The sequence below is a fragment of the Centruroides vittatus genome, unplaced genomic scaffold (assembly GCF_030686945.1).
Source record: "Centruroides vittatus isolate TY-2023 unplaced genomic scaffold, ASM3068694v2 contig_10, whole genome shotgun sequence".
Classification (NCBI taxonomy): Eukaryota; Metazoa; Arthropoda; class Arachnida; order Scorpiones; family Buthidae; genus Centruroides; species Centruroides vittatus.
This window is the reverse complement of record NW_027120658.1, coordinates 2,931,572-2,958,867: the sequence shown is the minus strand read 5'-3', so window position 1 is coordinate 2,958,867 and position 27,296 is coordinate 2,931,572. Positions and strand designations below refer to the sequence as shown.

Here is a 27,296-nt window from a genome sequence, read left to right as displayed (position 1 = left end):
ATGAATCGACTTCTTCGTGAATTTTAAGCAAAAATAGCTTTAAATTTGTGTTTCATTTTAATAAATATTTTAAAAATATGTTTTTATTCGTTTATTATTAATGTTTTTAAATAAATATTATAAGAATTTTATGCAAAACTTGCATAAAATATTAGAAAATAACGTTGTATAAGTCGCAAAAATGAGTCAAACTCTTCAAGGATTTTAATGAAAATACCCTTAAATAAATGGTTTATTTTTGAAATTTAGAAATATTTATTTAATATTTAATGCTTTAAAATAAATATTTTATAAGTAAACCGCATTAAAAAAGTAATAAAAATGAGTGAAATTTCAAAGATTTCCGTAAGAGAACAGTCTGAAATTAAACGTTTGTTTCGGTAATTTCACTTAAATAAATTGAAAAATATATATTTATTTATAAATTTTCAACGTTTTAAAATAAATCCTATAAAGATTTATACACGAAAACAGTATAAATATTTAAAAATTCCCAATTAAAATGTATACAACAACAATAATAAAATGTATGAATAGTTGTTTAGAATTCCATTCATTACATTCAAAAATTCAAAAAAAAAAAAAAAAAAAAAAATATATATATATATATATATATAAAATGAAATGTGTGAATAAATGAAAAGAAGAGAAAAAAAATGTTCATAAATGTCTCTTTTATGTAAAATTTCCATTGATCAGATTAGAAAAAAAAGCAGAAGAGGAGGAGGAAGAAGAAGAAGAAGAAGAGAAAAATCTCTTTCCATATCTAATCTTATTGTTGTATTAATCTCTCCGCATTTTGTTTCAATTATATTCGTCCTGATTTTTCCAAGTTGATCAAGTCATTCCCCCTGTTGTAAGGACTGCAACATCTGCTTTGCAGGACTCTTTTGTTCGCTGGCAACTTATTGAAATAAATAGAATTATACCCTTCATCTGCATAACTAGTGAATTAATTATGCAGATGTAGCAAGTGGGGAATAGCTTCTCAATGTGATTTGTGATGTTATTCTAGAAATTTATTCGTCAAGACGTTAAAAAAAAAAGAATGTAAAATATTTTAAACGGATATTTATATAATTATTATTATTTTTTATTTATTTATGACAAGCATTCAGAAATGATCATGGACCTTTATTTTTAACACATCAATGAAGATACGAATAGTTAAAAATGGCTCTTAGCCTTTATACAGTAAGTTATTTTTTCAGCTTGAGATAATTTCTTTTATAATACACAGTTTGAAGGATGAGGAATGTACACACAAGATTTAAAAGACTCTACTCTGCCATGACATATTACCCCGATGTGAATTTTCGCGATGCACAATTTTCCATACATTTTATTTTATTTTAATTTTTTCCAGCTTGCAGAAAAATATTCTTATATTTTTTCTTTCGTATCTTACTTTATTTTACCACTTAACGTTTCGATTTGTTGGCCAGAACATAAAAATATTCCCTCCTCCTTATTTTATCACCTTTAAAATGAATGGATGTGGCTCGATTTTAAGGAATATTTTTGAATATTCTGTACAAAAAAAAGGAGGAACGAATAGGTAAAACGTTTAATTATTCTTTCTTAAAGGAAGAATAATGAATAATATATTGTAAATTTAATTACTTTTTAGGATTATTATTATTATTAATTTTTTTTGTATTTTCCAACATTTGAAAATCTGTACATCTCGAATTATATTTCTGTGAAGGATGAGAATAATTATTTGATATTTTTTTTCCAACATATTTACAAGACATATCAAAATTCTTTTCTACAATAGATTTTAAATTATAACATCAAATTTCCTTATTTATATATATATTTATATATAATATCTCTCTTATTTTATAAACAAAGAATCAGAACCGGAACCGGAAATGATGACTTAATGATTGGGAAATTTAAAAACCTGTGGAAACGATATACCAATTTAAATATTGTTAAATTATTGTTTGAAAGTAAATGATTAAAGCTCATTTAGACAAGAATTTGAAGATGTAGTTTATCTTGTCCAAAGAGTTTATGTGCGATGTGGACGACAATCTCATCTGTCAAAATAGAGGACAGTCAGCAAATTTAGAAAGACCGGCGATAAACCTTGGGGTGTCGAGTCCGGACACGCCTACCCATCCCAGGAGAAAGTGACCGATCAGTCATCGTTGAAGTCACTCGGCAATAAGATGCTTAAGCTACTAGTTGTCACTGTAACCTGGGCCAGTAATTCGACGCCATATTGAGATCGTTCGCTTGTCCCGGTACTTGAACTGGCACGGAAACACCAGGTGATATAAGGCCTGAAAAGTTTTCAATAGTTTTATAACCCTTATATAAAAAATTAATCAAATAAAACAAAAAAAATCTAAGGCGCTTTAACGTATAACGCGCACCGGCCGTAATGGCGGGTGCGCGTTATAAGTTAAAGTGCGGTTATTTTACACAGAAATTTCCTATTAATTAAATAGAATTGTTTAAATATCGCGTGTAAACAGTTGAAACTTCGAAATTAATCGCTTGTATCCGGTGTACGACTTGCGTTAAGCAAATAGAAAACGATAGAAATCGTGCAAATATATACTTTAAGATTGTAAGTCAATGACCTATAAATCCCGTTCTGCCTCGTATAAATTTTGAAAGCTAAGGGATTATAATTGATACAAACAAATTTGATAAATAAACAAAAGAGACTAATAGATCCAATCTCGTGACTGTGACTATGAAACCCTTTAACATAATATAAGGTTCTATTGTGTAGAAGCTCTAATTAAACAAGTTATAATGCAGTATAACCCTCGCTAACTTTCAACAAATCTTTGCCAAGGCAGCATGTGTGTGTACATTGGATGGATAATTACATCTTCCAATACTCTTGTCACCAGTCTGCGTCGCTCGTTAACTGACACGTGTGTTGGACGAAGCGATCTTCGACGCGAACAGATTACACGAGGAAGAGTCTGTCACCCGTAACATTTAATTACTGGCATGACTACGTGACATTCGTGAGAATTCACGTTTTAATTTAGGTTCTTTCTTTCCTCCATCAAATTGAAGTTTTCTAAAGAATTTTAAGGAGGAAATTATATTGAAAGACCCACTTATTTTCATTTATTCAAATGACGCGAGTTATGTTTTAAACGTCGAAAAATTAAAAAAAAAAAAAAAAAAAAAACGTATTTTACACTCCAATAAATAGATTTTTTTTCAAAATTAAATTGTATAAATATAAAATATAAATGTTTATTACCTTAATTTCACTTTAATTTATTAAATTACAAGCGAAATTTAAGCGGGGTGAGTGTTTAAATCTACCCCAGTTTAATTTGTTTTTTGATGTTAAAAAACGGAAGAGGGGGTGGGATGGGATAGACGAGACCGAAAATGATTCGTTTTCGTGTATTTATTAATCCGTGAGTTTGATTAAACATCGATTATAATGGCGAATGTGACAAAAGTTTCTTAAACGCAAATCTCGTTATCAAGTGTATTAATTTCATTATGCAAATGGAAAGAGAAGACGTGACAGACTGAAAATTTGGACGAATAACTCGTTCCATAAATATTCCCGTCGTTAGGCTAATCACCAACGGGGTTAAGAAGCAATCGAGTGTTTTATTACGTAGATTCGCGGTGTCATTTTTAATCAAAATGCCTCCAAGTAAATCGACGGTGGGGTGGGCGGGAGGGGTTTTTATGCCAGTAAATTATCTATAAAAGCGCATAATTCTATACGAAACTTACCAGTTGATGCGGCGCTTCCATTGTTGACTGTTGTGAACTGTCCATTGACCGACTGCATCATGTGAGGTTGTGCCGTTGGACAACTTGAGCGAGAATAGTTACCCAGGGATAGAGGATCGTATGCTCTTGTTCCACCCGGTGGTAACATGCAAGAATAGGAAGAAGTCTGCTGCTGAAGACACGAGCTTGTCGCCATATTGTTTGCCATACTGTAACTAGGCATTGTAGGCAGGGAGCTGAAAAACCAAAGTGTCAAGAGTTTAACACGTAGAAACTCTAAAGAATCCTAACTAGTAAGAGGACTACTTAAATAATAATCTATAAGTCTAAGTCATCCGCTATTTATATAATTTAGGTTAAATTATGAAGTGAAAATTAGACGAGGAAAATTATACAGAAAAGAGTAAGGACGTTTTAATAACAGAATAGCGGAACCGGAAGCTTAGTATATAATTACGAAATTTAGAAGCGGCTCGGGAATGACTGTAATTAGATGGGGGGTAAGTAAAACTTGACGCACGGACCACCAGGTGACTGCTTAATTAATACCGTAATTATACTACCCAATCATATTTCACTCTCCTTCAACATGTTCTCATCCCATGTTACATTCAAGGAACACAACTTGTGTGTTGGAGCAGTCTGTCTGCCAGCAAGTCAACCATGTTTGTTCGGATTCTCTCCAAATTTTCGTAAGATAACTGCTCGATGAATGAAAAATTTACTCGCTGTGATAAGCAAAATTAGGCCTTTGACCCCCTCTAACATATTAAAATGCAAGCTGTAATTACAGCATGGCATCTTCTTCTCTGGAGGGATTCACTTGATGAGTCTGTTTTTTAAACGTGATCTAAGGGAACAATCTATCACCATTAATTTTAAAATTAAATCCTTTGAGACTAAATGAAAATAATTAATGGATAAAAGAAAGAAATTTATCTAAATTTCGCGCGAAAATCATTAAAACGTGGGTAAGGATAAGTGAAATTTTATCCCTCCTCCAATTAGACTCTGCGGAAAAGTAAACTATTTTGAGTGTTTACGAGCTCTTCTATACGATTCTAAATTAAAATATTATATATCTTAATAAATATTAGAATTTTATCGTTAATTGGGCCATTAATTTTTAAATAAATAAAGATCAACGACCCTTCCCAAGAAGAAAAAAAGAAGCAAGATGAAGTAGGGAAATACTTTTAGAATACAATGTGTATAATTGTAATTACCTGTAAGTCTCGGCCATACTGGCCATGGGTTGGCCTATAGTAGGATAGAGTGCGTTAGGGAAACCAGAATTAATAGAAAGACGTGCTGGTGTTGGACTTGTAACTGAAACAGCCGCCTGTTCCGCAGCTCTTCTTTGATTTCTTAACTTTTCTTCCCTCCTCCACTTCGCTCGACGATTCGAAAACCAAACCTGAAAAAAAAGATGGGCCTACAAAAGCGTGTCATACTAAATCTATTAAAACAACAATATTTTGTCGTTTTTTGTGCATTATTTCCTCCATAAAATATTAATTTAATTATAATTAAACTTATTTAAGTATAATTAATCTGGAGATGCTGGAGATGATCTTTCCATCTTATCATCTTATAAACTTTCATCTTTAAATTACTAAATAATAATAATTTTAACTGTTGAAATGAATGAAATAAACTTTAAATTTATTTAATGTATTTAAAAATTAGCTTCTAACTAAAATATTTTGTATCTTAGATAAGAAGAAAGAACCTACTTCGTTTCTTACCTGTATCCTGGCTTCAGGCAAATCGATTTTAGATGCCAACCTCTCCCTTGCAAATACGTCTGGATAATGTGTTCTCTCAAATTCTGAAAATAATAGTGTTTTTCTCTTCATTAGCATATTAAACACTTAAAATTAATGCCTGTAAAATGTAAAAGTCTTCAACTGAAAACATATTTAAAAGTTAAAAAACCTGAAATCTTTACAGGTGTTAAATTAAGAGACTTTATTCTTTATTCTGTAATATTTCACATTATGTATTTATTAATACACCTAATAAACATTTCTTTTATTAAGTAAATTTGTTTTTTCTCGTGTATTTTCGTTCATGTATAACGAACAAACGGCAATTTTGCGTCATAAATGCACGTCATTACGTCACTAGAAGTGTTAATATTATATAATATAAAATAATTATATATATTATTACATCATGTTTACACGTTAGAACTAACAGATTTTAATAATTAACATTCAAAATAGTCTATACAATTGCTGGAAGCGGTTAAGATCAGTGACAGATGTCGTTCCACCCCTCTTCAAAAGCTATAAAAATATGCGAATAAAATCAATAAAACATTGTTTTCACCCCTTATCTATCAAAATAAACTAATTTATATAATGTTTTTCACATAAAACTGAATACAGTTAACTGGTCTTCAGACCTTCCTCAGGCCTAAAATATAGCTTACAGAAAAGTGATAAACGCCCTTTATTCTAAAATAATGTATAAAAATTAACATTTTTTGGGGCCTAAATTGAAAATAGGCCTGTCATTTTCGTGCAGGTTCCGTAAACTTAGGCTGCAATCAAGTCTGAAGTGTAGGGCCTATACAATTGTTAAATCGAAAGATCAATTGTATGTTTAGTATATTAGGTTATAGGGATAAGTATTGAAAAATTCGGAAGATTTTTTTTGGATATTCAATAGAGAAATGCGGTAAGGAAACTCAAAAATGAATGTTATTGTATGGACTTTCTGATCGAAACTCAATACAGGAGACATCCGAGAGTCGAGGACGTTTCATATTTATTTATCGATAAAAATTGAATTTAAAACCTTTATATATATATATAAATATTTGGTAAATCCCTCGTATTGGCTGCATTTTTTTGAATTATCACACGTTTTCCTCCATTTATCACACAGGTTACGTTCTCCTCCTATTTTCTAATGAATAAAAATCAAGTAAATAATATTAAAATCCGCAAATTAAATATATTTTATTAAGAATTTCGTGAGATTTCTAGATATAAAGTATGAATAATTGAAGAAGTAGCGTTATATATTTATTTATTGATACATTTATGAGGTTTGTAATGTCTCGAGTGAGGTTTTTTAAGGTCAACTCGATGCGACATTTATCGATATTTTATTTAATTTTAAAGTCGTAGCTTAGAAAATTAAATAAGAAAAATTTTTCGAATTTCTCGAGAACTTAAAGAGAAAGTAAATATAATAATTCTCACAAGAATTAAATATAAAATAAAGAAATAAAATCGGATGCTGATGGTTGAAACGATATAATTAATTGTTCTTCTTTTTTTTAATTAATTAACGAAATTTTTTAAAATTTATACTATTCTAATGAAATGTATCTTTTCTATAATATTCTTAACTTTAATTGGATATAAGTCGTAAATATTATTAAATTATCGTTAATATTCACAACAATCTCTATCAACTCGGGGTTCGCGAGCTACTTAAATGTCACCTAAACTGTCTGAGTGGATGCGGACGTTCTGTCGATCTGTGCGAAATAGATATAAATTGTATCTAAATTACTTTATTATAAGCTGTTACGGCTGTTACGTCTGCATTTAACAGGTTTACAAATTAGTATGGGATCCACATCACACGTTACCTCTAATAAGATGTAAATGTTTACCAAGCAAAGCCTCTCACTGTTTAAAAGGGGCAAACTAGATGATAATTAGAATATAGTTTAAAAATTTAATTAAAGACTAAAATACGTTTAAAATCAATTATAATCAATATGCAGATTTATATAGATTTTTTAGATTTTTTAAATTAGTAAGTAGAAAAATGATATAAAATTATAATCTTGGGCATCCTTTCGAGGAATGATGCTGCTACGAATTTAAGGAACATCTCGAGTTTAAGATGCTCTACGATATTTAATTTGAAAATTTATTTAAAAATTAAAATTTTAACAAATCTAGAAGTTAAAAATCATTAGTTTCATGCAACTGAATTAATTCAGTTGCATGAAACTAAGTTAACTCTAGTCATATGTCGATGAAAATTAAGAAAGAAATTTTCTAATTGTGCCTCTCTATAATATATCATTGTTTTCACGAGAATTTAATCGATTTTCTATAATTTCTCTCTTAACAATTTTAGACAACAATGCTCTAGATCCCCCCACTGATTTCAAATTAAATAAAAAAAGAAAAAAAGAAGAAAAAGTTTAAAGATGAAATTTTCGATCTATTTCAAATGATGGATTACTGAAATCAGGATTGTTCTGTCCATCTGTCTGACATAGGCGACAGATTAAATCACTCTGACCAATGGCAAATCGTTTTAAAAATAGAATTTAATTTTAATTATAATTAAGAAGAAACTAACTCTATAATCCTGAGTGAATGAGATGCTGTACGCATCTCATTCACTCAAGATTATAGAGTTAGTTTCTTCAAGAAAAATAAGGATTATAAAGTTAGTTCTTTGAAGAAAAATCAAAAATACAAGTAATATAAACAAAAATATTATTTAATTTTTTAATTTATAATTATTCTTGAAAACTCTATAATATAGAAAACTCTATAATATTGAAAACTCTATAATAAGAAGTGATTTTATATTATTTTATTAAGGTCTTAACTTGTGAAAGGTGATTTATATATATGTGTTAGAAACTATAAAGGAGAAACGAATTCCATAATACTAAGTTCAATAATATAAATAAGTTATTAAATTATAGAAAAATCAAGAAATTATAGATAAATTCTTGATTATAATACTTTTGTCATTACAAAAATCAAAATTATGAAGCAAATTATCACGGATATAAATTCTAAACTACAGCTTATAAAAAGATTGAAAAGTTTATTTAATTATAGAGTGCGTAAACTGTTACTTAATTACACTAAAACCTGTCTAAAGTGGAACCTGGATAAAACGGAAACCTGCCTAAACAGGAAAATTTCTTCAGAACCCAGCGATTTTCTATGCTAGGAAAACAAAAAAACCTTTTCAAAACGAAAACCTGCCAAACCGGAAGAAATATTCGGTGCCGTGTCATTCCGTTTTAAGCTGGTTTCATTGTATATTAATTAAAATTATACAGGTTCCCCCTTTATTGATTATAAGAATATTTATAAGCCTACATTCTTCAGCCTATATGAAACCTGTGTAAATCGGAATCGCGCGGTACCGGTTTTGACAGGTTTCCGTTTTAAACAGGTTCTACTATGTATATTTTTTTACATATTCTCGATGATGCTAGCGTCTAAAACAAGCTAAATTAGAAAAAAATTATATAAATAAATTATAATAAAATACAAGTAAATTAGGCAGGGAAACTGTAAAATATCTTCTATTTAATTGTGATTTATTTATAAGGAAAATGATAATTTCTAAACGATTTACGTACCTTTTTCTAAGGCTTCTATTTGTTCGGGCGTAAAGGAAGTTCGATTTCTTTGCAATTTTCTTTTCAAGCGTATTCGAGCATTGGTATCGTCTTCACCGTTGGCACTTTGATCACTCGGAGTAGATACGTCAGTATCTACCCCACTGTCTACTAAAATAGATAAATATTGGTCAGTATAACACTTGTTTCTTCTATAAAACACAACTATATTCACTTACACAACCCAAACGCTCGTAAAGAATACACGTGACTTAAGATTAGGGCCAAGTTTTTAGTGTTATAAACCTTAATTTTAATAGAAACCATTTTAAAAATTAATTACACAATTAAATATTTACTAAAATAGATAAATATTAGTCAGTATAACAGTTGTTTTTTCGTATAAAACACTATATTTACTTACACAGAAGACACATGATTAAAGACTAGAGCCAAGTTTTTAGTGTTATATAAACCTTAATTTTAACAGAAACTTAACACAATTAAATATCTACCCCATTGTCTATTGAAATAGATGAATATTTATCATTTTAACACTTGTTTTTTCCTTAAAACACAGCTGTATATTCACACGACCTACTTCAAACCTTATAAAGAACACACATGACTAAAGACTAGAGCCAAGTTTTTAGTGTTATAAAACTTAATTTTAAAGGAAAAATTAATTACACAATTAAATTCAATAAGGTTAAAACAATGTCCAAAAACGGGTTATATATTAACACCGTCAATTGTTAATAGCAGTCTCTGGCAACAAGAAGTATCCTGATCGATGACATTCATTCTTATTTTATTGCTTCTTCTGCATAAAGTAGAAAGATATGAGAATAGAACGTCTCTCTCATCACTTGCTCGACCAAGCATTGCATCGTAGTTTCAATTGCAACCTGAACACAGGGAGAAAATCTTCAGTCGCGGACGGATCATATTAAAATAAAATTTCCTTGGTCGATGGCCTTCTATAGTACAAGAAAGATTGGAAGAGAGGAGTGCAAGGGGGAGGAAAATAAAATTTTTTCGATTCGAAATCCAATAACTACTTTTGATACTAACTTGCAATGTGCCCCAGCAATCGATTGAGAGTGTTATTGCAGAAAAACTGGTAGAAATCGACGTACGACTTCAATATATGCATGATTGAAGGGATTTCTTCAAAACGACAGAAGAATATTCTCTTTTTTTTTTCCTTTTTCCCCCCTTTTTTTGTTTTCTCTGATTTGTTTGTCAGCCGGTATGCCATTTTTGTGATTCAGATTCTTAGTTCTTCAAAATATAGAAATTGAATATCATTTTTATTTCTCTCTCTCTTTCTCTCTTTATAAATATAAAATTCGCTTGGAATATCAAAGTAATTTTTTTCCTGTTTGATTTAGATCTATTTTTTTTATAAAAAATATCGTTAAAATTATAATATAAAATCGAATAATGTAAAAAAAAAAAAAAAGCATAATGAACCTACTTACTCGCGATTTTACTCTGTTTAATATAATGAAATGTTGTTAAATTAAAGAAAAATCGTTAAAATTTATAATAAAATTCATTTATTTATGGTTTTATTTTAATTCTTTTTACCTTAATAAGATCTAAACGGAGATTTAAGCTGCGTTATCACCAATCAATCTTTAAATTAATTATAAATTATCTTCACAGATTTTAATTCAGTTTGAATTGTTTATAATATTGTAGAAAAGTTTATAAATTTATTAAAAATTAAATAATTGTGTATAAATGAAACAAAAAATAAACACTTTACAGTCAAAGAAATGTGTTAATTGTAATAACATTAAAGCGTGTTTAAAGGTGTTTAAAATTGTTCAGTGTTAAAAGATTTTTAATTTAAAACACAATTTTCTATAAATTAAATTAAAATTTGTATAAATGGCAATTATATAATATATTTTCCCCCTTCTAAAATACAAAGAAAAAAAATTAAAGGAAATTATAATTTAGGAAAGAAGGAAATGGGAAAAATTTCAAATTCAAAAAATTGAAGTGTATTCCGGAAACTTTTTTAACGCTTGAATAAAGTTAAAAGTTTTCGAAATGCCTGAAAGTCTGAAACTAATGCATTTTGTTGAAGAGGCGATAGTAAGTTGCAGGCCTTGATCTATTTAGAGCGAGAGAGAATCCATCAGCAAGAATGATGGAAAAACCAAGTTTCTAAAACTTCTAGTCCCATCCCCTAAATTGGTGCTTTAAGGGAGCCAACGTGTATCGGTAAAATGGACCAACTAAGATATAAGCCAGGCCCGTTTCAACGGGAGTAGACAGCCTTCACTATAATGGCTTCTCTTCAATTCGCAGGAGGGGGAGAGAAAGAGCGAGCGAGCGAGAGAGAGAGAGAGAGAGAGAGATAGACGATATCCTCGCCACTTCCGAAAATGCCTGCAACGCATGCCTAAAAGTTCGGTAGTTTTCTGAAAGCCAGCAGCTAGCCCACGATTTTATACAAACGGGGTGGGTAGAGAAAGCTTAGATGGGACGTTCTTCCCCCCTTATCCCGGGCCTCGACGTTGTCATGGAAACGGGAAAAGCGTTATCGTCGATTTCCGCCTGAGTGGGCGGCGACCGCGTTAGGACCCGCCCGTCACTTCGTTTTACTCGTTCGGCCCGAAACGAGATAGGACCCCGGTTGGTTGCTATGGTGACCGTGTCTCCACCCCTCCCCGTGGCTGTTCTAGCACAGTGATAAAGCTAGCCTAGCCTTAGACGTGGCCGTGCTAAAAGGAAAGATAGCTTAAATTTCCTGGCTTCTGTTACTTTCAGAGAGGAGCATTGCTTTAGAATGGGTTCCTTCCCTTTTTTTTTATGACCGATTCAAGCTTTCTCTAGCATTAGATGGCCGGGTTTTATATGCTCCTTTTATAGAACCTAAGAGATGAGAAACTTTGTACAAACTTTTAAAATATTTTCTTTATCTATTTTTATTCACCTGATTAAAAAGAAAAGAGGAAAATCCCGAAAGATAAGATGCTTTTGGAAGTAAAAACTTGTACTAAAAATCCGACATGCTCGGCTTCTTCCAATAATATAAATCAGCGTAAAAAAAAAATAGCAAAAATTTCCTTTCCCGATTTATTATCACGCGTTAAACGGTCGAAACTTCGAATACGTCATCAAAAAAACTTAATTAATTTTAGGCCATTTCGAGAAAATATCGTTTTAAAAAATTTAAAAATAAATGGGTTCTGCGCAATTACGTTCTGGAATTTTGCTCTGTTGCGCTCCAGTTAATAGAGTTTGGGTTAATCAGCGGATTGGCTAGTGCAGCAGACAGAAAGGTGTCTGTATAAAAGACGTCCGACTGTCCATTCCCTTATCTCGTGTGGCCTAACCAAGCGCGAGTTACCGATAGTCGCTATTCCAGGTATCATAATCAGAAGCAGCCAATGTCCGGCCCATTGGACCTGTTGTCCTCGCCATCAGACTTCAGATAACTTGCTCCTGTTTGGTACATGATGACGTCTAATGATAGTGGGGCATCTCCTGTTGCCCGCAAAACCGCAATGCTCGACCACCAATCTCCTTGTCTTTTATCTTAGATTGCACTAGCTGGCTGGCTTGTCTTTTATCTTTTCTCTTAAAGGGGTTGGTAAAGGGGAATTCGTGTGTGTGTGTGTGTATCGTTTCTGCAATACCCCTATATCTTATCCAGACCTCTCGCGCCAGGGAGCAAAGCATTGTGAATGGACGTGTTGCAGCGTGTAGAATTGAACGTTCCTTTAACAAACCGTGCATCGAAGACACCAGAAAGAAAAGTGGTAAAAGTTACAGATGTGACGCTGATGAGTGTTATCTGTGAGAAGAATTTTTGATATATAACTCTCTTCTTGATTTATTACGTCCCCCGTAATGACTAGGAGTAGAAAAGTTAAATTATGAGACTTATCGAGTTACTCTACCTTTCAGATGTTTTGTATTATTATTTATATTATTACTAGAAAGACTGTAACGTAATTCAGAGACACGTTACGTAAGTTATTTAATAAAATTCTCCTATAAATGCTATTACGATTTATCATCAATCAACGTCTGTACGTTCTAAAGGGGGGTGGAGATTGCGCGTAATTAAATGCACGATTGCAATTTGTTTGGACGACACAACGCTATCGTAACAGCATGAATAACTTAAACTCGTGTTATGTTACTGATCTGTATAACCAATCACGGCACCTTGAAAATCGATTTTTGTGAAATAGGCTACTTTAGAGGCGAAAATTCGATTTACGGTCCACTGGTGATGGATAAATTTCGTGCCTGAAATTTGATTCGTGACGTAAGAGTTGCTGTTATATAGAGGTAAAAAAAAAATTGGAAAATTCTCTGACCAGATAAAAATACTCTATAAAGTCTCATAAATCTAATATTTACAAAATGATAATTCCATAAATTTCAAGTAAGAAAAATGTTACCATTTCCCTTAACAAACTTTACCTTTCTTTGGTAACGTTTGATGTTCCGTTTGTAGAGCTGTACTACTGACTGGTGGAACATAACCCGGGGTTATTCCACCAAACGTAGCACCTCCAGGATACCATGGATTATGTCGTGGCCATCCTTGTCCATTGAGCATCCGTAATTTATCGTAAACAGCGTCTGGTGCTTGAACTTGAACTTGTTGTTCTTTTTGTGCTGCCAAATTTCGTAAGACCCTATTAATGGACGAAACCTGAAAAATTTAAGACAGATACGTTAAACAATTACAATTAAAAATCGATTTTTTTTTTTTTGGTTATTATTTTCGTTTTAGAAGCTAGAAAAGCTAGCACGTTTTAGGGCCTCAACACCTCTAAAATGACATCTTAGGTGCCTTTTTAAAGCCCTAATATTTAGATCCTTAATGCCTTTACACAATATTTTGCTTATTATTATTCTTATTAAGATCCTCTAAATGCATTTTAAGGTTATCAAAGGCTCTTAAAATGCCCTCTAAAAGGATATTTTACGGCCCTAAAATACCCTTTTAGAGGTTTAATAAGGATAATAATAAGCAGAATATTGTATAGTCTAATAAATCATCTTATAAAATTAAGAAAAACGATTCAATTTTTAAAAGATTTAGCATCTTTAATACAAATTTTACACACCGTTTCATTCTACAATATGTTGAACATACATTTTTTTAAAAAAAGATTTCTGAATGAAACTTATTTAACGCTAGTCTATAAACTAACAAAGAAGCCATGAAACTGACTCATTGAACTAAACTAAATAGCAATTTAATGAGAATAAGTTTTACAATGGCTTGTTTTCATGCACTGTAGTCCTAATCACGCCATGGCAAACCTATACGTTGTGTAAGATGTCGGAAGATAATACCACTTATCACAGTAATAACACTAGAATTTATCTACAAAATTGGTTAGCCTAACTTATTGATCACCCCGTTTAACGAACCTTAAATAAAAACCCTCTTTAATCTGCCAATCTCGAAGAAAAGATAACTTTCGCTCTTATAAAGATCGACTTAGAATTATTATTATTTTTTCAAAATATTTATCAAAATTCTAATTTATTTTAAGGTCTTCTCGGATTTAATTAAATTTATTTATTATTTTAAAAACTTTTAAAAGGATTTTTATGTTAAATTTACGCTTCAACTTGGCTTACTTCCCGTAGAAATATAGGATTCTCAATGAGGGAAAAAATCCTTAAAAAATCTTAAAGTTTTTACTTAATTTAATTATCATTAAAGGCTCCATCTTTTCCCATATTTTAACATCATTTACAAAGACTTTTACTACACAAATCCTCGTCTTTATAATGAAATTTAACATAAACCTGCTTCTTCCTTCTTTTTAAATAATAATAATAATAATAAAGAAAAGCTTGAAAAGAAGCAATTTTTCGTTACCTACCATTCACAATCCATCTAATATTTTATTCCACGACCGAGAGATTTATTGTACAGGGAACATCTTGACTCTCGTCTTTTCTCCAACGGGGAAGGGCATTAAAATCTAGGAACATCAATCAAATTCTTGTTGTCGGCAAAGGAAAGGCAAAAAAAGAGGGAGAGAGAGACTACAGCAGGGAAAGAAAGAGAGAAGACTTTCTTGTTTAGAAGTATACTATCAAATATTTCTATGAAACATTTATCATATCGTCTTACTTCACTTCACTTAGGTTTTGTAGTTTAGTCAGTTAGCTACTGAGTGATTCAGATTTAGAGTTTTGCAGCACGCAGTAAATGTATCTTTACTTCTTTTTCTTTCTTTCTTTCTTTCTTTTTCTTCGTCATCCGAGCCCATTTTTTCAGAATTGAGCTTTGAGGCATCTTTTAAAATGCTTAGATTTATTTGCGAATTTAAATAGATCCTAGAATATATTTTATTTTGATTTTTATAAGGATTTTAAATAATTTTTAAATAGTTTCTTCGGGTAAAATATTAATTTTTTTTTGTTTTGTTTTGATATTTTAGAGTCCACATTCGCCACCTTTACAGCTTATTTTGATATTTTGAGCTTACATTTACCAAATATTAGAGTTTATTTTGATACTTTGTGCCAATATTCACTAATTTTTAGACTTATTTTAATATTATAAGTTCATATTTACCAATTTTCTATAGGCCAAAAATAAGGCCTACAGAAAATTGGTGAATATGAGACATAGATGAGGTAAATGATTGGAAAGGATATAAATATATTTATAATTTTTGAAAATATTCGATCTTTTGCAAATTGCTTCCTTCGACCTATCAAAAACGGGGTATCGAGACTAAAAATGGTAACAGAAAACGAACAGTAAAATTTACAGAATAGACACTCCATACGTGAACTAAAACTGTAAGATCCTCGCTAACACATGAATAAAGATGTCATATCATTCAATTTGAACCAATGCTGTGGCATTATCATCTACCTCATTGCATCTCAAACCAATTGGATCGGCGAAAACACAATTAAAAAAAAATTCTTATTTATTTTGGAATGTATGAAAGGAACCAAAAAAAATTTCCATTAGTCTTTATGCTCATATTATATTCATCTGTCTTTCAAAGAATGAAAGAAAAAAAAATTGAGCTTCACTCTGTCATAAAACTCGAAATTTCAGAAACTACTTGCCTCATGTTTTCTATTATTTTTTTACTTGTTTATGTAAATTCTATAGTTTTATATAAATTATTAATTTCTCAATTATTCTATAGTTTTAATTCTAATTTTTACAATTTCTAATCAGTCGCCATCCACCGATGTTCAGATTCACTCTAGATAATAGGGTATAATGCACACTTTCGCTTCGCAAAGTTATAAACAATTCTTAGCTCACATTTTTTAAAATAAAAATTAAGATTTAAATGTTTTAAAAACAGAATATTTTATAATCAATTCAATATTTATGTATATTTAAAATTGATTTTAAAGTGTTTACATATTATGAATTAATGGTACTGCAATGGGAATTGATAGAGAAGTGCGAAGTAAAGAGTGAGTAAGCAATGATTTTTCGAAAACAAAACATGAGAAACTTTAAATGAACATTAAAATACCTTTTAATAGATAATTTCATATTATTTACATTATTAATGATTAATTTAAAAAAACGAAAATAGTCAATTGTAAAGATATTCACTTCGAACCATCCTCATTCTCAATTCAATTTTCAAATAATCTACAATTTACTTAATTTTATTCTATTTTTCTATCTTCTAAAGTTATTCTACTTATCAATATGTAGAGTACAGAAAATTCGACTTTAATTAATTAATGGCAAAGTAAAGTAGCTACTTAATACATTACTTTTAGCATAGACCCATAGCAAAGTAGATCAATCAACTAAGCGTTTTTTCCCTAAAATTCTACTAAAATATATAATGGACTCTCGATATAGTGAACTCTCAACGGACTGAGCTAAACCGTTCACTATATACATTAAAAAAAAAAAAAAACAGGCAGAGCCAACATAATAGTTCGCTATATCGGATGGTTACTACATGACGTTAGGCCTGTATGTATAGATTATAAGTGAAGATTTATTTTCTTATAAAATGATAAGAAAATAAACTGTGTTTTTTCGACTCAAGAAAGGAAAAAATTCAAACAATTTCTATATCTTTTTGAATTATCAATCGAATAATAGAGAGCTCTTCACCGAGTGAATGCGATCGATGCGTAATAATGAAACGATAAAACGAGGTTGTACTATACAGTTACTATAGAAGCGAGTTCTTTAAACTGTTATGCAAGAAATGTTCTTTAATGCAAGTAAAAGTTGTGTGTTTGTTGACTGTTATTGCAAGATTTCTTGGCCCAGGGGCTAAGCTATTCTTTATGTTTACACAAACTCTCTCTACTCTACAAAGTCGTTTACGTAACATTCCACGTTCACGTTTCTTCCGCGCTGCTTGTTACGTACTGTATCTTTACTCGACAATTCCTGCAGGCAGTGAGAGAGGTTGGTCGAGACTCTACCCTATGCAAACTCCCAGCGGTTCACCCGGTTTATGTAAGAAGGCATGTCGACATTTGTTGTACCGTAAAATTGCAATGCACGGCGAAAGAATTACCATGGACGTCGTTAGTATTGCTAAAACTCTGGTTCACTTTCCTCCACACGACTTAAACTGATCCTGCATAACGGGGTCTTTTTCGCTAGAATGCTTAGAACGTTACGCATAGTAACGACGTGTAGTTAAATTGGAGGCATTCCAGGAAACTTCTTTTATGATAAAAAGATTGCCCCCATATCAAACTTTAGTAGGAAAGAATTAAGCTTATATTCTTTTCCTATTTACTACATGGTTACGATCATTATAGTATGCAAAATTCCGTAATGTTGAAGTATATTTTCTTTCCTTACACACTACCAGATACAGTAACTTGTATGACTAAATATTGCTATTTTAATGTTAATTTATCGCTTATAATTATCGATAAATTCATTTTTATACTCCTAAAAGTTATTTTAAACATTAATATATTAATTTTTACCATTTATAATTATAAATAAGGCACCGAGAAGTAGAGAAACTGCATACAGTTAACCTAACAATGTTCACTTTACTTAATTAAGATTAATTGTTATTAATCTTTTAAGAGTTAAAATGGCCCCTTATAATGTTTAAAATTATTATAATTAAAATTAATTATCGTAGTAAATAATATAAAATTAATTTTAAAATAGCAGTTTAATAAAAATATCTAGGGAAAAATTAATTAATAAAAATAAAATCCTTCTGGATTGGATTTTTCTTGAGAGAAAATTAAATATAAATTTTTTAAAACTAAAATATTAAAAAATAATTTATAAATCTAATAATTTGAAATAATTTTTTTTAAATTTTATTTTAATAAATCGTTTCGTTTTGCGACTTTCACGCAACTTTTAATTTCTTTAGATTAAGTTTAAATATATTTAATTAAATTGTTACTTTAAATTTAATTTATTTTGCTTAGAATAAAATTTTTTAAAAGTTTTAAAATAACTTATGAAATAAAGTTACGGCCATACTTCCATTCCCTTTCCACAACTCGAGTGCGGGACTAAACTGAAATACGTCAAACAATAACAGGTACAGTACAACGTAATCTCGATATAACGCCCTTCTAAATAGCGACACTCTCGTAAAGAGCCACCGAATAGGCCTACTTGTAAACTGATTTTTTCCCATTATTATGCGTAATTCTTGTTGTTTGAAGTAATTCAGTTTAGCGACACACGCGGTTTAATGCCTGTTTTAGGGGAAAACAAATGGCGGCGCTAAATCGAAGTTTTACCATATAATGTATACATTGTAATGAGGTTTAAATATAAGTTGAAAAGACGTGATTTAGATTCGCTTATAATGCAAAATCAAACATTCATTGGCGCTTTACGTGGCACTATTTAGAGGGACGTTATACAGAGGTTTGACTTTATTTAATGCGCGAAATAATACTTAATACTTGAATAATTAAAATAAACCTATATTTTTAAGCGCTCTCCGAGTGTAAATCTGAAGATTTTATAAATTTGATTAAAAGATAATCGCCTAATTTCCAAATATTAAAACAAAAATTAAAAAAAACTTTTAAAATGTAATAAAATTATAAATAATTTTAAATTTTATAATATTTAGCTTTTAAATATCCGCAGAATTAGCGAATTTTGCAATAATTTAAAGGAAAATTCATCATTCTAACGTAGAATACAGTACTTTAACATTGATTTTTATTTCTATATAAAAAAAAATGAATAAAAATAAAGTTTTAATTTTATTTTTTGCAAGATTAAAGTTAAAAATATTACAGATTTAAAAGAAAATATATCACTCACAATATCTGTAAATGAATTCAATGAAAGACTATGAATATAATGTAAAGTACAGAACATGAATCGATAATATAATTGGATTAAAAGCTTATGGCGAGTAACGTTAACCAATCATGTATCTCCTAATAAAATAAAAAAAATATTTTTAAGTCTATATTAAATTATTTAAGAATTATAGATTTATTATAGCAATTTATTTTTTGATTATTATCATTTTTAATTTAAGGAAATTAATTAGGAAAAAAATGGATCGTAGTATGAAGTAGAATGAGAAAATTAACTACGCTATACTTGTGTGAATTAACCGAACGTTTTTGGTAAAATTTTATTAAATTTATAAATACTTATTCTTGAAATACATTAAAATAGCTTTATTATGTAATAATTAATTGATATTAAGTCTTAAACTCATTAATATTTTAAGAAAATATACATTTAAGAGCTGTAAATGTAAGGGGAATTTTCACTGGAGACTAGAATTCTACTAGAAAAAAAAATCATTTTACTCGATTTACCACAGGAATATTTTAAAATTCTAAATAAAATTAAGCTTCATACTGTTAAATTTCTTCAGGATTTTAATTAATAACGGAAACGATTTAATTGAATTAAATATTTCAAGCTTTATTCTCCTTAAAGATTCCTTCCTTCCAACCAATTTTTCTAGATTTAAACAAATATAAAGGCATTTAAACTTGCCTGAAACCTTATTTTAAAGTGTATGTACTGTACTGAACCACTATTAAAATATGTATTAAAATCAATATTGTAATTTTATAAATCCACTAAAAAATAATTTTGTTATATATAAATAGTAAGCCCACTAAGAGAGAGAGACTTAATCTTGAGATTTTAACTATTTGCCTCGTATTGCTTTGGGCATTTATCTTTATTAGTTCTTAGACATTAAGAAAGAACAGTCTTATCTAAAGAAAAAAAAAACATCAGAACGGGACTAAATAAAAAAATAAAAGAAGAAGTAGAAGAAGAAAAAGAAATGGCTTTAGGTTATAGCAAAGCCAAAATACTCCAAGCTATAGTAAAGGACTTACTTTCTCTATCAAGTTTCCAAACATTGGTATTTTTATACTCTTGTTTTTCTATTTTATTCATTGTTTTATAACTTAAAAATAATTTATCCTTAAAAACATTAAAAAATTTCGAGTTTTTAAGGTTTTTTTCTTCCGTTGTGAATGGTTGATTCCTATGGAAACGAAGCGAACTTAAAGCGCTAATTTAACCGTATAAACCTTAAAAAGTTTCGAATTTTTGTTTTTATTTCATTGAGAATGCTTAGTTTCTATGAAAAAAGCGAATTTAAAGTGCTAATTTAACCTTAAAAACCTTTAAAAATTTCGAATTTTTAAGGTTTTCTTCTCCATTGAGAATGCTTAATTTCTACGCAAAGAAAGCGCAAATTTAACAGAAAAACAAAATCCTTTAAAAATTCGAAAATAATTTATATAATTTTAACAGAATTAAATTATTTTTTTCTTCAATAAAGAAATTTATAAAATTGGTTAATATAAATATAAAGATAAATTGGTCTTTGGTGGCATTTTGATAATGGCATCTTTAATTAAAATCTATAATTAATTCTAAAGAATTCTAAAGTTTCATGCCTCATTTGTTTACCACCGAACTGAATTGAATTAGTAAGAAGAATCTTGTCTCGAAACTCTGCAAGATTTTAATTATAATAAATTATAATTTTATTAAACAATAATACTTTGTTGAATTTTTAAGAAAACAGGAATTTTCCTGATATATTTTCGAAGACAAATAATTGTTCACGGGTAGTTTTACTAAACGATTCTCCAGGCAAAATCTGGTAGACATTATGTATAGGCGACTTTCCTCCCACAGGAGTTACCCTAAGCCAATTTGAGGCTTACCCCATGTTGCAGCGCCAATTGCCAAAATGTAATTGTCACCTACTAACAAGCTTATATATTTTACTACCACCGCGTGTTCAACTATCGGATTATATGAGTCTCCCGAGGATGTGTTTATAGGGATAGAAGACCGTACCTCAATTGAAGGCGAATGTAATTGGTATAACATATAGATAGATGGGGTGGAATATCAACTAAATTTAATTTAGTATTCCCTGTATATAAAAGGATACCCGTTCTTTCTTCACACAGAAAAAGAAGAAAAAATGCCCTTATATAATTTTAAGATACAATTAAGGAATCTTCTATTTTCCAGATGTTGCAGTCAGCAAAAGAGAAAATAGAAACAAGAGAGTTAGAAGCGAGGGGAAAAAATAAAGGGGAGGAGTATAAAAAAGAAGAAGAAGAGGAAGAAGAAGAAGAAGAAGGTAGCGAGAGATGCACATTAAGAATCATCCTGACAGTCTCTCATTTCCGTCTCGATAACTTCGGCTTATCGGATAGTAAGTCCTGGTACGCATTGGCGCCCCTGGCCTAATTAACGAACGACGATGAGTATAGACATAAAAACCTAATTAATTATTTAATTAAAAGAGTTAGGCAGGAGAGTTGTGGAAAACGGTGGTTTAATTTCCTTGTACTTTGTCCTCAGTATTTGGTCGCGAAAGCCAGATGCTTTAGCACTATTGGAATCTACTTTTTTTCATCTTCATCTTCTTCTTCTTCTTCTTCTTGCATCAATAATTAGAAAAGATCATGTGATTGTTTTATAACCATTCGCGGACATTGTTTCCCTAAGCATTTCTTTCATTGGAAATGTAGAGAATATAGGGGAAAAAAGTGGAGCAAATTTCTGAAAATCTTGTATTAAATCTTTAAAAAAACTGGAGAGAATCAAAAGAATATTCTAAAAATTTAATAATACATAATGGAAGTTTAAACCATGCAAAGGGAAGAAAGAAAACTAGAAGTTTTTCGTATATAACCCGCATCGATTCAATAATATTGTAACACGTTTAATATGTTTAAGTTATGTCAAAAATTTAATATATAATTCTTTATATTTTTGATATGATAATATACAGTAATTATATGTTAGGCCTACATTAAAAGAAAATTTATGCCCTTAAAGTCTCCTATAAATTAACTATGTTAGCGGTATATTTTAATGTAATGTTTTTATCAACTAGTGGGTCGCGATCCCTTAACGATCGCGTAACGTGTTTCTTCAGTTAAAGGTTGAGAAACGTTGTTTTAATTGAAATAAATTCTCTAAATATAGAATCTTTTAACTCGTTTAACTGTAATTAACTTATTAATTCGTTTTCTCCGCTTATCTCCGGTTTCGTTTGCTGTTATATAAATTAAATTAGCGAATTTTAAGATTTGATAATATAATTTTCAAGGAAAATCTACAAAAATTCCTCAAAAATCCGTTAATATCTGAAATTTCTTTAGAAAATTTTCATCGAAATCGGATCATTTTTCAAATATCGTTAAAATCAAATCAGATGGGAGTGACGTTGAAAGGCGTCAAAATTCAATAGCCTATTGGAATTTACAATAGATCCCTCAAACTTTAAAGTATTCTTTTGAATTCCCCATTTGATCATTATGGGCTTTCACCCCGTAGTTTTGAATTGAGTTATCCTACTTATCCTTAAAGCGTACTTTTTTCTGTATAAATTACTGTAGGCCTTATATAAATTATCTTAATATAGGCCTATAACTTAATCATTTTAAATGACAGAATGTTCTAAATAGACTTTATTGACTGTACTCTAAAGGGGCTTACTTTAGATTTGTTGTGGGTCTAACTCACTAAAATAGTAATTAATTAACGAGAGTGAGGCCTTTAGATAATGCTGTTGTCTTTTAAATAAGATTAATCTCAAGTTTAGTAGCTAAGAATTAATCATTGTAATTTTATAGATCTATATTCGTTCAAAATTTAAGAATTTTAGAAGCACTAAAATATGCCAAAGGCCTACAATCAAGTAGGGCGAGTAACATAATTTAAGCTTTCAAAATTAGGAAATTATCAAGATCTAAAAAAAAAGCTTTAGTTGAGATTAAAGTACGCTAAAAGCTTAATATTTAACACAATTAATGTTAAAATTCTTTCTAAAATATGTATAAACACATAAATTGTTGTATTTATACTGATAGTCTACGAGTCTGAAACCTTGTTAACATACCAAAATAATAATTTGCGATCACAAAACTGTATTAATTTACCCAAAAAATTAATTAATTGATATTCTTATAGATTGCAAAGGGGTTAATTTACATGAAAGTCAAGCTATTTGTTTACAAAGACCACTTATGTCTCATACCTATATTTAACAATATATTACTGTGCGGGCCCGTAAGTTTATTGTAGTCTCGAAACACATTTAAATCGCTTTAAAATAAGTGTAAAAAAGTTGTATTTAAGTCCTTGTTTAAACAGAACAGCAGGCCTATAAAGAAAGGTTACATTGAAACACTTTAGTGTAATTCACTTACTTGTAAAGTAAGTAATAAACGATTACATATGTACAGTACAGTACGGTACAGTACAGTACAATAGGGTGAAGTGCCATATAGAGGAATATTTATATATATATATATATATATATGTATACTACAATGGAATACTCACGCTGGGTACATTATCATTTGTGCATACTCCTTCAGACAGCAACCGATCTCGTATCTCCCAAGCAAAGATCGAAGGGCATTCTCTTTTGAATTGGGCTATTTTGGTGACCACATCGGGTGTGGCCACGCGTGGTTTGCTTCCTCCAATGGCCCGTGGTCTGATGGAACCTGTTTCGTAATATCTCCCGAGGATCTTGGAAACACACCCGTTGGACACTTGAAGGATACGTGAAATGTCGCAAGGCCTGGCACCACTGTGAGCTAATTCGACGATTTTTTGGCGAGTCGAATCCGGCAAAGGTCTGCCGTTGACATACACACCACCCAATTGATTGATGCCACTGTGGCCTGTCAGGGGGGAAAAAGAAAACAAAAATAAAACTATAATTTAATCCCATTTAACATTAAACGAAGATAAGATGAATTAAGTTCCTGAGTATCTCGAAAAAAATATTATTTAGAAAAATTTTATATTATTATTATTATTATTTTATCCTTTCGGATAATTACATCAATTATACTAATTAATTGGCGACTGTTGAATAATTAATTTATGAAAATTTTATTTTTAATTATTAATTTATTAGAAGTTTAAATATGTTTAGCTAAACGTTATTAAGTCGTTAAGTACAGTATATAAGTATAATATAATGTAAAATAATATAAATTTAAGTTACTTAAATCAGATGTAGGCCCTAATTTAATCGCCCTATTTTTTTTAAAAAAAAATAGGGCCTTTAAATTATACTTTAGGTTTATTAAAAATAGTAATACAAATCAATTCTATTTTTAATTTTAAAAAAATACTAATTATTTTTTTAAAACATTATAAAAAAGCGAATAATATATATAGGCCTATATTTATAGGCTATATTTAAAAAAATACAATTTAATTTTTTAAGATTTTTTTAAATAATCGAGTTTATTTATTTTTTATTTTATAAAATTTAATTTATTTTTCTTTAAAAAAAATTAATAAATAAAATAAATTTTTTTCGCCATTTTGTTCGAAAATAAAATTGATTTCATCGTAAATTTGTGCTTAATTTCATTGAAACAAAATTTATTATTAAATGAAAATGAAGAATAATAATACAAATATATCTTAATTTTCTTCTTATTAACTTTAATTATTTAATTTTAAATTTATAATAAATATAAATAACGTATTTTTAAACGGTTAACGGGTAGATTAGCCTATATTAAAAATTAAGTTATATTAATAATAAAAAAACATCTTAATTATGATTAATTTAATATAATATAAAATAATAATAGTAATTTTAATTAAATTACATTATAAATATGGCTTTTATCACTTTTGAATGATTAAAAGTGCTTTTAAAATTTTTTAGTTAAGCTTAAAAAGTAATTTAATTTATAATAAAATAAAATAATACAAAATTATTTTTACAGAATTTTATTAACAAAATTTAAACGGTTCAATTCTTTTAAATATTAAATTTATCGAAACACTAAAAGAGAATTTTAATGTAAATTAACACTTAACTATTTTAATAAATATGATATAATTTTAATTTAAAAAAATAAATAATTTATTGAATTATTACTGTTAAAAGTCATTATTTAATGTTGTAGAATTTTAATTTAAATTATTTCAATTTACATAAAGATAACTTGTGGAGTATTATTTGGGAAATACTTCTACTGTATTGTTATCCTGTAGATATCCTGTAATCAATTTTTCTAGAATCCACCTTTTAGAGTAAATTCCTGTTTATAAATTTTCTAGAATGATTGAAAAAAATTGCCTTTTTTGGGGTTATCAATACAGGAATTCCCAATTTATAACACCGAGCCTATTAGAACCAGAATCAGATTTACGACCCGCTTAATGATGGTTTTCCAGGAACCATTTACGTTTTAAAATGAAGTATATTATCTTTAGAGGTTATATTATATCTTTAGAGTAAGATTATCTTTCGAACTTTTCGTTAAATTATGAAATAGATTTATAAAAACACTTAAAATATGCATAATAGTGCAGTTTTCTGCTTCCGTATCTTGTATTGTTAGCTGCAATTTATGCCGCTAGCTTACTACTTTTTGCATTGATTTTCTCAAATTGCATGTTTTATTTACCCGTATTTACAAATAAAATTGTATTTTGCTTTTCTCCCCTTGTTAATTTCGTTTCCATTCAGTTAAACAACTGATATTTTGTTTGGGATGAAGTACAAAACTCTTCCCTTCTTCACAATACAAGAACTCCGATTATCTTATTTTCGTGTGTAAATATTTCCCAAAATATACGAGTCTTTGTAGATTATAATGATATTAATAGAAACGAATTAGCACAAAGTTATTTTCTTGTTTATATTGTTATTAGAATAGATCCAAACAAGTAAGTTAGACATCAAAGTTCTATACTAGTGTAGTCTATACAGTATAGAATATAAGTTCCTGTATTAGTTCTACGGTACAGTCGACCTATCCTGTACGTGTACAACACAGTTTTACAGGGAATATATGCTAGAAACTACAGTATAAAGCATATAATATAAAAGATATAGTATTAAAAGTAGGCTACAATGTAGTACTACCCAATTCGCAACTACGGATTGGGAAACCGTTCTAGGCCTACAGGATATTCATTCTGAAAATTTTAATAAATAAAGCCATAATATAGAAATATATTATTTAAGAAAAACTATATTCTTCATACAGATCTATAGGACCTACAGCTAGATAATAGCAACAAATAAGCTATAGAGACCTAAGATAACAGTGAAATCAATTCAAAGTAAAATTATTGATGCCTATTGATGATAATTTTTGTAATAATAAAAGGAATAACTAAATTGTCGTAAGAATTGTGCGAATTTTAATTACAACTTTTAATTAATTTAATATAATTACTAAAAAATTCATCATAAAAAACTTTTGCGTGAGAGAAACAGTATTGTGAGGCTGATATTTAGGTACAATACTTTGCGATGTATAAATTGCTTCGATAATCTTATAAATAATATAAATCTTAAGAAAATTTATTTATAATTTTATATTTAAGCTGTATTTTCATTTTTCATTAATAAAATCAAAGAAAATGTTTCGTTTAGTAGACAAATTTACAGGAATAGACCCTAAAACTTACAGTAAACTACTGCAAATTTAATAAATATGAAAAAAATATAAATTATGATGAAATGATAAAGTATTGAATAATTTAAGAAATGGTTTCTTTCATAGAAGTCATTGAATGGCAAGTTGCCACAACTATTAACAGTCCTTGCCAATGGTTGATTGATAGATTCTTATTGATACTGTACTTTTATGCGCTTGAATTTTTTATACCTTGTTATCTAGTATACTTAATTACGTTTCTCTACTTTCATATATTTTGATTTATAAGGCAGGAAATTCAATATATTTGAATAAAATT

At 29.3% G+C, this 27,296-nt stretch overlaps 1 protein-coding gene across 3 annotated transcripts in view; it reads right to left on the bottom strand.

Annotated features, from left to right (window-relative positions):
• Positions 1 to 1,071: 1,071 nt before the first annotated feature.
• The window catches only part of LOC136973901 (paired box protein Pax-6-like), a 51,920-nt gene continuing 25,695 nt past the window's right edge, over positions 1,072 to 27,296 (bottom strand). For all 3 annotated transcript variants that reach the window (XM_067268702.1, XM_067268768.1, XM_067268827.1), the window contains 7 exons: positions 23,895 to 24,241; positions 13,535 to 13,769; positions 9,101 to 9,250; positions 5,484 to 5,566; positions 4,962 to 5,152; positions 3,736 to 3,971; positions 1,072 to 2,294 (listed from right to left, as the gene is read on the bottom strand). In XM_067268702.1, coding sequence (XP_067124803.1) covers positions 2,200 to 2,294; positions 3,736 to 3,971; positions 4,962 to 5,152; positions 5,484 to 5,566; positions 9,101 to 9,250; positions 13,535 to 13,769; positions 23,895 to 24,241 — 1,337 coding nt within the window. In that variant the 3' untranslated portion in view covers positions 1,072 to 2,199. The remainder of the gene's footprint in view (positions 2,295 to 3,735; positions 3,972 to 4,961; positions 5,153 to 5,483; positions 5,567 to 9,100; positions 9,251 to 13,534; positions 13,770 to 23,894; positions 24,242 to 27,296) is intronic.